At 40.9% G+C, this 15,801-nt stretch overlaps 1 protein-coding gene across 1 annotated transcript in view; it reads left to right on the forward strand.

Moving 5' to 3' along the window:
• The window catches only part of lpgat1 (lysophosphatidylglycerol acyltransferase 1), a 50,950-nt gene that overhangs the window by 32,053 nt on the left and 3,096 nt on the right, over positions 1-15,801 (forward strand). Inside the window, exons 6-7 of the mRNA XM_047573807.1 lie at positions 83-209; positions 13,141-13,247. Of these exons, the coding sequence (XP_047429763.1) occupies positions 83-209; positions 13,141-13,247 (234 nt within the window). The remainder of the gene's footprint in view (positions 1-82; positions 210-13,140; positions 13,248-15,801) is intronic.

Genomic DNA, 15,801 nt, shown 5'->3' on the forward strand with positions numbered 1-15,801 from the left:
TCACTACAAAGTTTGTGTATTTTTTTTTAGCCGTTTATTATTTCATCTTTGACACCAACTCACTCTGATTTGTCCCCGACAGCTAATAAACGTAAAGGCCTGCAGTGGGTAATAGACGTGACCATAGCGTACCCCAAAGCGAGACCCATGGACATCCAGACTTGGATCTTTGGCTACAGGCCTCCTACAATCACACATGTACATTACAGGTAAGAGTGTCGATCATCCTCTTTTCTCCTCCTCACCTTTGTCCACATGAGCGGGTTTACTATGCAAATGTCCCATGCAGCAAACATGCAAACAAGGAGCCGCAACACTTGATGAAACGCGTTCAAACACTGTCGGTCGGCTCAGCCTGTTTATATATATTTAGACTAGGTGTCTTGAGAAATTTTTTGTCCACCCTTTGAAAACACAGTCTCTCCCCACACAGCTTTGTAGTGAGTCAATAGACCACACCTCACACTGACGGATACAAGTGACTATATGTGTTCACCACTGAAGTGAGTAACATTGATCATCTCGTGACAGTTCAGTCTTCTGTTGGGAAACTCTTGGACCTGGCATTCATTCGTGTGGATGTTACTTAGACATGTAGCACACACCTAGACTAAACCAGGCACCCCCACACCATAGTGATGCTTTAGGAACAACTCAAAAAAAAGATGAAAAACAGCACAAGGTGTTGACCTGGCCTCCAAATTCACTAGATCCCAAACTGATCAAGTATCTGTGAGATGATACACGGAGGTCCCTCCCCTCAAAATGCATTAAGTAACCTTTCTTCTTATGCTTTGTTTGCTAATCTGAACTGCCAACTACAGACTTGTTGAAAAATGGTTTGTCGTGGCGTTTATAGTGGAAGTGACATGGTCATCACAAAGTAGATCATACTGTTTGAATAACGGCAAATTAGGGGTGAGAAAGAATATCGATATGGCAATATATCGCAATATTTTTTCTTCCGATACAGTATCGAGTTTGAATGTCTTAACATCGATTTTAAAAGAAATCGTGTTTTGGGCCGATAGTGAATGAATTCCTCACCTCCACCACTTTTTCTGTGATCATTGGGATTAATATTGTTTTTTGACTCAATTTGTCCTATGAATTATCACTGTCATCTGATCTACATATATACACGTATTTTAAGCTCCATGTGACATTTCTCAGTGAACTTTGTATAATGTTGCACTATATCACAACATCAAAATATCACAGTAATGTATAGTATCGTCAAGTATCGTCAGACCCACCTCTATGGCAAACTAAATATTACTAGACTGTTAATCAGGGAAAAAAACCCCAGTCAATCTGACTGTGACAACACAGTGTGATTAATGGTAAACAAACAGATTAATCTGTGATGAAAATAATTGTTAGTTGCGGCCATACAGTGTTTTATTTGTTTCATTTTAAGCCACTGTTATTGTGTATTTAACAATCAGGCTCTGGCTCCTGTTAATGGGACAGGTTGTCGTATTTGCGCAGGTCAAGAAGTTTTAATCGCTGATATCTCACTAAGCTACAGCACACGTTCCCACCCTGCAGTCTGTGCACAACACCATATTGTTGTTTCTCCGTTTTGTCCTCCTTCGTTTGCCCTCGAACATTCTCCTCCTCCTCCTCTTGCTTATCTGTCCACTCGAGGATAATAGTGGAGGTGTGCCGGAATGAGGTTTTCTGTAGACCGTGATGAATGTAATCCTCTGTGCATTGTCTTCTGGATCGGAAAGGTTGTGTCCAGGGCTCAAGCTGTAGTCCTCAGGTAGAAGACGTCATCATGACCCTTAACTCCCCCCCCATAACCTCCTGACACAGCTCCTGTGTGCGTTCACACCTCTGTGTTCAGGGTGGGATACGGCAAAGTAAAAGGTGATTCGCGAACCACCGTCCTCTCCCTCTGGAGGCCTCTCCGCCCACTTGGACTAAAGCTGAGGACTCATTAAGTCTGTAATTAGACGAACAGAGGATGCTCTTGTCCCACCCCACCTCCGGGACTCTCTAATCAGCCATCGATACAATCAGCTTCCCTCGCTTGGTCAGCAGCTCCGTGGCCTGGGGAGGGAGGGAGGGAGGTGGAGACACCCGACCCACAGCTGTTACGAGCGCGCACACTCAGTTCCAGGGGCGTAACAGTGCTGAACATGGAGAAGTTAGGCATCATGCTGGTACAGGTGCAGAGTCAACAAGAGGATTAATATGCCTGCTGATCAGGGAACAACTGTGGGGGAGTGAGCGATGCGTTGCACTTTGGTGACGCAGACAAAGGTGGCGAGAGTAGTGCGCCGCTCTACCCTCCGTTTCTTTTCTGTCAGCCGAGGACAGTTCTTACAGTGAGTGCAGCGTCCTCAGGATTAATAAAACTTTAAGGCTTAGCGTTCAATTTTTAACCGTGATAGTAGACTGTATTTCTAAAATAAATAAATAAATAAATAAAAGGGCATTACAAATCAGTAATCCTTGTTTGAGTGAGAATTAAGTTATTCAGACCAAAGAGTCATTCAGACGTCAACAGTGACGACAAAACATTGATAACACAGAAGAAATTCTTTGTGATTGACTGTTTAGTTTAAATATTAGATGACGGTACTTCCTTTATGTCATAGTTTGTATTTTTTAACTGTTATTTGGTGAGGAACAGTCAGACATTTAACTTGTCTCAGCTTAAAGGGGAACCTGAAAACCAGTCGCGCCGGTGTGTGGACGGAAGTTGGGGGTTTTCTAGGCAATCCCTCCGCGTTAATTGCATTGACATTTGTACTCGGATGTGAATGTACAGCTCACAAGAAGTAATTAGGGAAAATTCTTGAGTTTATTTATCACTTTTGCGAACGATTGGCAACACTACATTACGGCGCCTATGCTAAGCTAAAGCTAACAGCTGCGCTACCGGATTAGGACTGATTTTAAAGATACTTTTTCTCACCTGTCCAACTCTGGGGAAAAACAGTGAGTGATTAAATTTCACATAGAGGTAGCGTAACCCTTTAAAGATGGCGATCAATGGGAGTGGGGGATACAGTTGATTGAAACCCAGAACATTTGTTACAGGAAAACACATTTCACAACTTTGGTTTCTAAATAAATTCACCGTGGTGAGAGCAACGTGTGAACCCGGATGGACTGGCAGCAGGAAGAGCTAGCTCTGTTCATTAACTAGTAATATTTTTTATGTTTTCTCCCTTTGAAACACTCGGGGTGGTAGAAATGGACCCTCCACTAACGACCATCCCAGTGGGCGTCACATAAATAACAATAAGTTACACAAAAAACTTTGATCTCTACCTTCTTTTGTAAATCTTTACACTATTAACCCTGTACAGCATAAAAAGTTAATGAGAGAGAAACCTTGTATATGTGAGCAGAGATGTCTCTCTACTGTGTCTTTAAGCTGAAACACTAAATGCTTGTCCTCCGTTTCAGTTTTTATTTCAGTGTGTTTAAAATCCATCAGAAAAGGACAGTCCCCAGACATTACCCAGAGACCGTATCTGTGATCTATAGACGGAGGCAGCCTGTTAGTTATTGAGAGATCACCGGCTCCCCAGGATTAGTCATTAATACTTGTGTTTCAATATTGTCTTTTCTCATCCTACACAATAAGATCCATTAACCAGATTTACAGCACCATTAAAGTATTCTCCTCTGGTCCTTCTGTTTGTCCTGTTTGATGATTACCACAGTCTGCTGACTAGCTGCTTCCACCCCTCGCTTGTCATGCTCGATGACGGCCGCGTCCAGGACCGGCCGTAACAGAAGGCTGTTGTGTTGTGTGAGGGGGATCTGCATCGACGGTTTCTGTGTAAACCGACCTCGATAGTAAACTGGCGTCCTACTCCCGCGTTATCATTTTACAGGGCTGTATAGATTATGACTGTGTCCGAGCCCCAGCTTCACAACAGGCGGCAGTGAGCTTGAGTAATATTCTAGATGAAGCGCTCTGCACTCGCTCTGTTCTTCTTCTACTACTACTTTTTTTTTTTTTAAATCCTTCCCTCCTCAGCTCCTCCCTCCCTCGCTGTGTCTCCTGCCCTCTCTTCATATAATCTCAGCCACTTAGATCACGGCATCATAAGTCCCTCTATGAATGGCACACGGGGAGAGCTGGGTGGGTGTAAAGAGGCCGAGTGAGGGCAGTAGTGGGAGTTAAATACATTGAAATCTTTTCCTCCTAAATGCACCTTCCTTCTCTACTTTTTTTTTTTATTTATTTTTTTTAGTGCTGTGTGCATTTCAAAAAATATGCTGCTTGAAAATATCTGAAAGCGGCTTTATGGAGTCTGCCTGGTCATCACATCACGCCTTTTAGCTGCACACCTGGCTTTCTCTCAAGCACACAAACAAAATGTTGAGCTTGCAGCCATACCTGGTGGTTTATTTTATTTATTTATTTATTTATTTATTGTTCCTGTGAGCACAAGAAGAAATGTAACTATACATTTTCTACCTTGGTGCTAATTGATGCCCCCAACGTTTCACCCAGGATCAATATCTCTCCTCGTCGTCTACCTGCGGTTGTAATGAGCGTCGTGGTGATTAGAGAGGAATTGCATGAAGGCTTTTGTTTTGTTTGTTTGTTTCAGAGGACAGATGTTGTCATAGAAACACATTATAGGACTCACCCCCACCCTCTGCCATGTTCACATCGTCTGATGGAGAACCCTTCATCAGAGTTCAAAGCTCATCAGCAGAATCAGCCAAATGTGTTTAAAGTCAATTCACCTGTTAACAACGTTCAACAACAACCTGGAGGTCAATGTGCACAGGGTTTAATAATAACAATAATAATAATAATAGGCATAAAAGACATAGAAATACATACATTTAAGTTTAAAATAGGCAAAAAAATTTAAATGGACTGAGGAGAAAAAACATTAGAATTTTATTACGCATTCACAGACGAGACAGGTTTTTAATTGTAGAAGTTGTTGCGTTTTGGGTTATTTACGATGTAAACTTCTCCTGCTCCGTAGAAAAGCACTGATCCGATGCGCTGAACCAGTGTTGGGCCCGGTAGCAACGTTATTAAATAACTCAAGTGTTCACTTGATAATCTGCCAAAGCCTGTCCTTATTAAATACAGGGCTTTGTTAATATCGGCATAAAAATTCAAACCACTCCAGCTTCTTTTTTTTTTTTTTTTTTTTGATGTCACCACAGTCCCTCAAAAGATAATATTTCAAAAGAGTTTCTACTGAGTGTAGTGCAAGTTGTAAATCTAGGCGAAGGAGCGCACATTTATCTAATCTGTTGAGAATGAATTGAGATAACTCAAGAGAGGTGGACGGGTGCATACATATTTATGGAGGCTGTTGTCGCTCACTTCCAAGCTAAAACTTTGTTTGTTTGTTTGTTGTTTTTTTTTTTGTTGAAACAACCTCTAACATGAACCTTCACAAATGGCAGGTTGTACTGACATCGACCGTCCAGTCTGTTCAGGTCAGCGTATTGGACCCAAATAGCAAAAGGCGTGAAGCGAATCAGGCGTCATCCTAATAACCTGTCAAGACACGGACATATTACAAACTGCGACTTTTTTGAATGTCGGTGTGATAATTGACGATGTCCTTTATTTATTACCATCAGTCATTTCATATATACACACATGTGTCTCCAGATTAACTCTATTCCAGTGAGTTTCTTGTGAATCTAATCAACACTGTAAACTCAGGAAAAGGAGTAGACTTCCATCTGTCTAGTAAACTGCATCAGCTGATAGCATGAGATAAGATGTCTGAATCAGAAAGGTGGATTTGTTGCGTAATCACACAGATTTCTTTCATTGAATGAGTCTCTTTGTTTGCTTTTATGACTAACAAACAAGATTTTTGATTAAAATGTTCAACATTTGCCTTTGTAATGTAATGGAGTTGATCCAAAAAGTAGCACAACAACATAGACTAGTCCTAAAACATGCGTCATATTTGTTTCCAGCTAAACTGACCTCATGTTGAAACACGAAGCCTCAGAAAAAGGCGGGTTGTTCTGACTTCTGTGTGACCACCGGGTCTGTTCAGGTCACGTAGTTCGTCTCTTCCTGTGACAGTGGTTTTATTGCCCCTCACTTCTAACCTCTGTACCGATAACAGGTCGATGCTCCTTGGCTAGTGAGTTGTTAACCTGTACACTCTGTTCGACACATGAATGTTTGCTGCTTGTACACACAAACATTACGTGTTTTCTGCCCAATCCAGTACAAGTCACAGTGAAATTATTATTTTTTTTAGTATATTTGATCCAGTCTAAGGTAAAAAAAAAAAATAAAAATAATAAAAAATGTAAGAATGTTTCTCTTAAAATTAAATTTTTTGAATCCAATTTTTGCAGCTTTATAAACTCACCAAAGCTGTTCAAAATGTCTGGTACAGGAATATAGTACTAGTATTAAAGCAGGAAGGTAGGAGTAAGTATTAAAAGTATTTGTGGTCTAAAAAACAACATTCTTCTTTATCAGCATGTTGGGAGTTTTCTTAACTTCCCTTCCTCTGGCCGATCCCCGTCCTTTTTCCATGTGCCACGTCTTAGTTCCTGCACCAGACTATTTCCTGGAACGTTGACCGCCGTGAAGCTGAGAGGAAGCAGATTAAGGACTAAATGCACCAATTAACGAGCGGACTCTCAACTATTCCTGGATCGTAGATAAAGACCTTTTTGCCTTCTGCAAAAGCAAACGCCCTTAAGAGTCCTGTCGAGGGTGCGGTTTGTTTGAGGCCCTCCATCAAACTCAGGACAGTCCAATCACTTCACGCACAATAGCAAAAATTAAAATATACGGTGTATGCGTAATTTGAACACGCTTATTCTTTTAGTTGTAGCTTCATTTTGTACAGCTGATTGCTCTCCACAGGAGGATTGGGAGATTGGGATTCACCAGTTCCTCGTTATCTTGACTAGGAAGAGACTGTGGCTGAGGAGGAGGCAGGACAGTAGACGTCGTCTGGTCCCGGAGCCACACTGGTCACTAATCTCAATATTCACCTGTGCAACTTTGCGGCTGAGAGCAGGCCTCTCAGGACGCGTCTTTGTTTCTCAAGATTTCGCAGGCAGAGATTTACGGCCTAATAGAGTCCCCAAACAATGACTGGCCTCCCTCCAAAGAGTCTTGTTCGGCAGACAGACTTTTACAAATTTAATTAGCTTCCTAGTCCGGTTCAGAGTGGAAACAATATGTCAAGAATAAGAGCTGAACAGAAGCTAAGTGGTCCAAGCAAGGCGGTAAATATGAATCATGAATACACAAAGCTTATTTACACCATTTATTATCCGTTTAATGAATAAACACCAGCTCTGGAGATGGAGAAATAACCACCGAAGCCTGATTTCTGTGTCTTCTAGCCACAGAGATTTGGGCGTCGCTTGTAAGTAAAGATGCATGTCATCTGTTGCGTGCGGCACCGGTCAGCACATGGCAGAAGCCTGACGCTGAAGGTTATTGACAGGAGAAACTGCTGCTCTTCCCCCAGCTGTCTGTTCTCCGGGGTGTCAGGTTAACAAGCGCGGCGGTGCCAAGTGGGTTAGGGTGGAAATGAGAGCGCAGCCGTGGCCCCGCGCCAGCACATCACCGCCAGTTCCTCGCCACCACCACCACGCCGCTACTGTACACCGTGACACCGGAACGAGCAATAACCACCATCCTCTTGTTTCTTTTCGCAAGGCGCGGGATTGACACAGCGCAGCATTGTTTCCATTTTTCACACTACAGCCAGCAGCATTGTTGCAGACAGCTCGGCTCATCCTCGCCTCTCAGCCACTGTAGCGTTACGAGGCGAGATGTATTTTTCTTTTTCGTTTTTTCTTTTTTTTCTTCCTGCGAGCCAAAACGAGACCACTGATGTCGGCCACAGCTTGAACTTTAGTCCAACCTGCTGCACATCAGCAGCCAACAGTAGTACAGTAATAGATCACTGGCTCCTCTCCAGGGGATCTACACGTTCTTCTCACCTACACTTTTAGGCCTAAACCGCTCATAGCTTATAGAGTCTGTAGCTTTATGCCAATTTTATGCACATTCGGACAAAAAGTAAAATAAAAATTAAAAGCTTTGTCAACATATAAAGCAACTCACTACACGTTCATTTACTTAGATGTAAATGTAAATACTTACAACCTGAGGGTGAAACGAACAATTAAAAAACACCAGAAAACAAGTAAATGAGTAAAAGTATGTTTAAAAATATAAAAGCAATAAAACTAAACAAAGAGAAGATAAAAGAGTGAAATAAAATAAGAAAAAATAGATGAGTTTTAAGTTTAGATTTAAAAACGTAGTAGGTCGATAGAAGGCGTTGCTGCCTCTGGTTGCCTAGGCAACCCTCTCGTAGAAATGTTCCCAAGTGAAACGAGGACATGAATCAAAACATTGCTAGCGTGTGGATGGTGCTAGCTGTTCTACCCACCACTGCTTTCTATTTGTAGAAGAAAATACCATCGTCGGGGGGGAGGGGGTCACCTGTTGCTCCGAGCCCACTATCAGCGCAGTGGATTCGGTCAAGAAACGCAACACAAAGGACGCAAATGTTCCTTCTAATATTTTTATCAAGCTCGCAACAATGATCTGAGATTGTGCTGTTCATTCACTGGTATGTTTTTCATAGACAACTGAGGTCAGAAAAAGGCTGCAAACCTGTAGGTTCTTGCTTCAGTTTAGAGTTTTTCTCGTGTGTCCTTGTTAAAAATCCTCTTCACAATGTTTTACACACAGTTGTAGGTAAACTTTAATAGATAATTTCAGTTTCGGGCAAGCATCCTTCCTTCCTTCCTTCCTTCGTCCTTCAGAGTTCAAAAGGTAAAAGCCAGACATGCAGATGGAAAATAAATCGCTTTCATTTGATGAAAATGAAACAAGAACATCCCTGTTAGTTGCAGCCACAGTCAGAAAATTGCCTGTGAACATGGATTGGGATAACGTGATTGGGAGTTTCCTGAAATGTGAGTCTGGTGTTTTCAGGAAACAAGCCCGGTGAACTTTCGCTGGTTTGATTTTCTGTCCAGTTAGTGACTGAAAGAGAAAACCACATTTGCAGATGTGAATGCAGACATTGTTCTCCAAACGAACCCTCCCAAACAAACCAGCTGATACCGACTCCCTGCGTCCGAGTCAGCAGCAGCACCTCCTCTAAAACCTCAGCTGTCCTCAGCAGCCTGTGCAGCTGCCCTGGAAAACCCAAAAAGATCCTGATTTCTGCATGAATATTTCAGCTGCAGGAAAGCACTGTGGCGGCCACCTGCTACCCGACGCCATAAATGCTCAAACTCTCCGATAAGTGGCCAGAGACGGCGTCTGTTTTCCTCTGGCGGAGCTACAGCACTATCGGTTTACATTTTGGTGGCAGGGAGGGTTGTTGGAAGACATCCTTTAGAGGAGCAGGTGTCAAACCCTCTCTCTTCTCACGTGCGTTTCATTAGATCGTAGGTTTTTAATCGATTTTTAGTCACACCACACTCACTGATCAAAACATCTGCACAGAAATAGACTCTTAACAAAAGATTACCACCTAGACTGGGAAAACACTGCTTTCATTGTTATAGTGGTTGATTTTCCCTTCTCTTTAATTGCTACTCTCTGTCCACATTATTGCATCAGTCTTATTATTAAGAGGCACGGATGTGTCTGTTATTCCAAACCTCTTTCCGGACTTGATTTCTTCTTTCTTGGAGCTTCTTCAACGCATCAGTGCTTCGTAACAAGAAAGACACCTGATCTCCTCGGACACAGGAGGAGAAGCTTTGTGGGGCGTCTTACTTCGGCCTCTCGTCACCCTATCAGGTGGCAGGGCGGCTTAACTCCGGGTTTTTGGGCACGCTGAGGACCGGTGTTGGTCCCGGTCAAAAGCGGCTTCATCTTCAAAACTTATTTATTTTTATTTATTTAAGAACCTTTAACGGGTTGATTTTAGGCTGATTCATCTTGAGGTGCTGGCACATAGAAGTTCTTGGACATGGCCTCGCTCAGACTTTCTACAGAGGAACGCTCGCACTGTGAACTGCTGGATAATGAGCACAAGTGTCCACAGATACACACTTAAAATGTTTGAACCCAACGGAAGTCGTGTGTTGAATCACCAGCTTCTGTCTTTCTTTTCCTGCTTTGGTCTTTTCCACAGAGGCTTTTAGACTCGTACTCCAGAATAAGAAATAATAATAATAATAATAATCAACATGTTAAAAAAAAAAACGTGCATAGGGCTTCAACAGTGGGTCCGTGACCCCTAGGGGTGCAGAGATACTGCAGGAGGGTCGCAAAACCTTTGGTTGATTGGACTTTTTTTATATATATATATATATATATATATAGTTTTAATTTCCCCCCTCAAAAACTCTACTGTTTTTGAAATTAAAACATGAATATTTGAACCTGTGTATTATCTGAATAGCTTAATATTGAATGCAAAATTATAATAATAATATATTTATATTTAGGCAGAGTTTAATATATAACACATATAATAATATGATAACACATCAGTTCATCACTTGGTTCTTTTGTCAATAAAATGAAGTCGACTCTTGGACGTCAGAGCTTCTGTTCGAGTCTCATTTGACGTAGACGTAAAGTAAAAGTAAAGTAAAAGTAAATCCTTCCACTCAGGAGACTTGTTTTCTGTTCTTCTTGAGAACTGACGGCTAACGAGTTATCACATTAGTTACTGATTAATATTCGGTCCAAACTAGTCCTTTTAGCTCAGTTTGATCAGAACAGATAAATAGTTACTTCCTGCTTTTATAGTGTTTATATTTACATGTCATCATTCTGATTCTGACTCCCGTTTTCTCAGGCTTGATCTATAAGACTCAACTCCATCCTGACAGCAGAGCCTCTCCTCGGATTGCTTTTTAATATCTATTGATCACTTTAACAATCAATATTCCACTACTTATTACTCCCCTCATACAGTAGCTTCTCTCATTGGCACAGATGTACTTTGACTGAGGATATTATCCGGTATGGGGGGGGGGGGGGAGTTGAACAAACGTTGAGTGCAGAGGAAAACGCTTGTTGTCTGAGGGAGGAGACTGTAACCTCTATTTGAAGGTGACCAGGAGCCGGCTGTGTGGGAGTGCGGCCTACCAGAGACCCCTTCTGGCTAGAGACAAGATTTCATCAGCGACTCTCATTACGGCTCGTAAAAGTGACCCTTTCCCATCAGCCACCTACTGTTTCTGCAGCATCAGCCGCTGAGTCAGTGGTTTGTTTTAAGATGTACGTCCTCATTCGTGCTTATTTTAGACATTTGGAAGGAGGTGCGGGTAGTTAATCTGTAGAACTATTAATTAGCGTTAAGTATTAATAAAGAAATCAACATATTTTTTAGACTTTTTGTTTTGTTTTTTTTCTGTGGTAGTGAAAATATTGGGTTGTTTTTTTTTTGGGGGGGGGGGGGGATTTTGGTATCGACCCGATACCAACTAAATAGAGGGCAAGTATCGCCGATACCGACTTTTTACTTTTACTTTATTAGTAATTTTGCTTTTAGTTGATTATGATTATGAACACAGGGCACATATTTTAGGTAAATAAACCTTTTAACTAATTACAATATAAAATGATTTTAACAGTATAAAAATTAAATAATTCCCCTTTTACTACACACAATTGTTTGGGGGAAAAAATAATGTAACAACGTCATAAAATATAGATATAACAATGTAAACAAAGGCAAGAAAGTAATAGTAAATATAAAAATTGCTCAGACATGGGTCTGCATCCTGTGTAATTGTCTTCTCTTCTGAGTACTGACGAATTTCAATAACGGCATCAGTTTCAACTGTGCGATGCTAAGATCTGAGTGTCAAACTCTGTCCACATCCCACCTTTTACTACAGGTGGGGACAGAGAAGCTGCGGTCACGTGAACTCTGTTCTGTTAATCCAAGTGATGCATTTCCATTTTATTGCATTTGTGCAGAAGAAGTGATGGTGGAGGAGGTGTGGAAGTCATTCACGATTGGTCCAAAACACAACTTTTTCTTTTATCTTTTAAAACTGATATTAAGAAATTCAATATTATATCACAATATATTGCCATATGGGTATTTTTTACCCACCCCTAATCATCATCATCGTCATAGGTTTAAAAAATATATTTTTCCTACAAATTATTAAAAGACCCGTTTTGTCCAACCGATGGTCCAGAAGGGTGAATATAAATGAATATACAACAGCTACTAATCAGACTGGGGAAGCTAGAAATATAGAATATTTGTTAGTTTTTTTTCTGGTAGGGATGTTCTTTTCTGTCAGTATGACAAATAATCTATTATTCAGTGGTTGATTTTTTTCCAACAGATACAGAGAATACACAAATATAATTATTCTTAATGAATACTGTTTTAAAGGGGCCATATAAATGAATGAAGCTGAATATATTGCAGGATGATAGGAAACCATAATATCATATCATCATAAAGCTGGAGCAGATTTTGAGTTAATCATTGTCATATTAACCTCATTTCTAATGACAGTATTCGGTTGTTTAATTTCAGAATAGTTTCCATCAGTAATTTAACAAGTCGAACATTCGTCTTTCCTCTCGTCCTAATTTTAAAAACCTGTGTGCAAAACATATTTGCAAACTGATAATTTTTTTACAGCTTGCTGACTTTCCGTAGATAAAGTGAAGAGTTCGCCGGCTCGAAGCTGAGTTTCCAGGTTTTAATGGTGCTGCTCGTCTCTGAAAAATTGTGACAGCCGAGCTGATTTAAGTCCCTCTGACTTCTAACCGAACCGTTTTGTGAAGCTTCATGACTCGTCTGTCTGGTGTCAGGGCTCCCCTCAGCACTTCTGTCTCCCTGTGACACTCTGATGAGCCCGCCAGCTAATGAATCCCCCAAAACAAGCTGAAGCTACAGCAAACACACACACACACACACACACACACACACACACACACACACACACACACACACACAGACACACACACTCCTGTAATCGACTCCCGGCTGGAAATAGACTGCTCTGCTCAGAGACCACGGCCGGCTCCCTGGGTTTGGGCTGCAGCTTCGACGACAGATCAATGCAGACAGTTTTTGCCGAGTGAGACTTCAGTAATCCTTTTTTTTTTGTGTGTGTGTGTGTGTGTTTCATCTCTTCTCTCTCTGTTTTCTCCTTCTTCTTCTTCTTCTTCTTCTTCTTCTTCAGGATGTACCCAATAAAAGAGGTTCCTGTGGAGGCAGAGCCCCTGACTGACTGGCTGTACCAGAGGTTCGTGGAGAAAGAAAGGTTGCTGGCCCACTTCTACGACACAGGTCCGTCTCATCACAGTCGCACTGAAGTAACATTTTTCAGTTTTCCAAAGGTGTTTGATTGAGAACGCATTGAGATGCAAAGCAGGGGGGGAAGCTTCGGGCTTTCTCGTAAAAAACTGCTCCATGAATCACAATTTCGACCTCCTTTATGGTTTGGATGAGCGTGAAACTCTCCCGGTTCAGCTGTCAGTCCCGGTGATTTATTACAGCGTTGTGTTTATTTTGTGAAATGAGAATGGTACAAGCTTGTGTACATAAACGTTTAGGTGATAACATTGACTTTTAAAGTGCATCGCGTCAGAAAAAACATCCCGATGGTCCTGTTTAAAATTCAGAGGAAGACGAAATAAACAGGAAAATTCTTTGGAACGGGACTGTTAACTGTGTTCATGAGAAAAGTCCCCTCTTATTGTGGTAATCAGTGGACAATTTCAGCAACCAAGGCTTCATGCATCCACTGTCCTTGTATTAAGACCTGTGTGTATGTGAATACATATGTGTTGTAGCCATGTAACACATAAAAAAATAAAAAAATAGATAAAAACAGCTGCTATAATGAGTCGACTCCAGAAAAACAAAAACAAGTTTATTAGATTAGATTTTTTAAATATTGTGTCTGTGTAGCCGTTAACTATCTGCATAATAAGTAATTATAAATTAAATTAACAAATAATATCATTTAATGAGAGTAGATGCCATGTGGAAACCTTCGTAGCTTAGTGTGGGCGTCTTAAATGAATAAATAAACACTCTGCATGAGCAAAAAAGTAAAAGACAGCTCATTTTGTTCCACGATTTGTATCATGTCACCACGTACACACAACAAACGGTTGTGTTCTTGGTTCTGAAACAGCAGTAAAGAGAATGAAACTGTGATCAGTTCTTTAACGATGGTTCAAGATGCATTTCAGTGTTTGTCTTGAACCCACATAAACTACTTAGAGCCGGCTGCTTGTGATCTGATCACTCAGGACTCTTGTTAATATCTAAAGTTGTCCTTCATTAAGTTACCTCGTCTTTAATTTACTAAATCACAAACGTTTTTCAGTGGATTGTTGGTCTGGAGTCGTCAACTTGTGAACAAACGTGTGTCGGACCAGTCAGATTGTTTAGCCCTCCTTTATGATGGCGAAACAGTTGAAACCCACATAGAAAAATCCATATCAGATTAATTTTCCATTAAGAACCGAGTCTGTAGCTTCTATGGCAACGGTTGCCTAGCACCGGTGTTGTCATGACTTACGGCTGAAACTACAAACATTTTGTGTACGTGACCACAAGCTCACAAGTGATGTCTCCGTAAATAAACAGAGAGAATAAATAAATAAACGGAGATTCATAAATTCTTTTCTTATCTTACTTTCTTGTATTATCCTGGATCACGTGTGACTGTATTAAGTTCGATAAATAGAGTTATCAGTGCTAATTTAACACGGAGGGCGTAGCTGCACTTTGACTCCAGAAGTTCCAACAGACGATCAAGAGTCGTGTTCTTTGCTCCAGAAATGGTCTGATTATTTATTACTTATAAACTCTGTGACACTCACTGGAATATTTTCCACCTTTTATATATTTAATGGACTCTGGACTCAACTTATGCAATAATTTCCCGCTGTGCCATTATAGTGTTACTATAGAGCAACAACTCAGAAAGCATGTTCACTTGTACATATTTCTCTATATTTCTTACATATTCTTATTGCCTGCATTGCTCTTTGTTCTGCACACTGATACACTTTGAGTAGGAGCTGTTGTAATGAAAACTGATTTCCCCTTGGGATCAATAGAGAGTGTGTGCATCAGCTTCACTGCCGCCTGAGGCCACGCCCCCTGAGTGGCAAAAACATGGTGAAATGTATCAGTAAATACAGCGAGACCAGGAAAAATGTGGATCAAATTAAGGACAACTGGACTCGACAATGATCCATATGAACGACCAAATAACAAATGGCCCATGAACACCATGACATGTGGCCAGAAATCAGTTCTCCTGATATTAATATGGACCTGATTTCAGCGCGTGCAGTTTCAGTTAGTTTTAGGTCATCTTAGTTATGGTAAATGTAGCTAAATAAAAGATGCTAACGCTAAGAGCTTTACTGAGAAGTAAGTTTGGCCATATAATACTGTAGCATCCGACCGGATGTTAAGATGAGGAGTGATCACAAATATTCCCTTTTGTTGTTGTTGTTTATTAATTTATATAAATTAATATTACCTGACACTAAATATGAACCACGACACCAGGTTTCTGTGTCTGAATTCCAGCTCGGTCGTCAAAATGCTAATGATCCATTTACTTCTCTTTTCTTTGACTTTCAGCAGCCTAAAAAAAAAATATATATCTGCTTTTCAAATCGCACATCAGCTCTTCCCCATTTTTTTTTTTTTTTTTTTAATTGGTTTTACAGTTTAGACGCTATTCAAGCCTATGATTCAAACTAATGCGGCTCAGTGGCCGTAACCATGGAGACTTCCGCTTCCTGTGACATCACATTCTGATTCTGATTTCCCCCCCGAGCTCCCGCATCCTGTAACATACTGAGTCCGTCTC

The sequence above is a fragment of the Mugil cephalus genome, chromosome 21 (genome assembly GCF_022458985.1).
Source record: "Mugil cephalus isolate CIBA_MC_2020 chromosome 21, CIBA_Mcephalus_1.1, whole genome shotgun sequence".
Taxonomy (NCBI): Eukaryota; Metazoa; Chordata; class Actinopteri; order Mugiliformes; family Mugilidae; genus Mugil; species Mugil cephalus.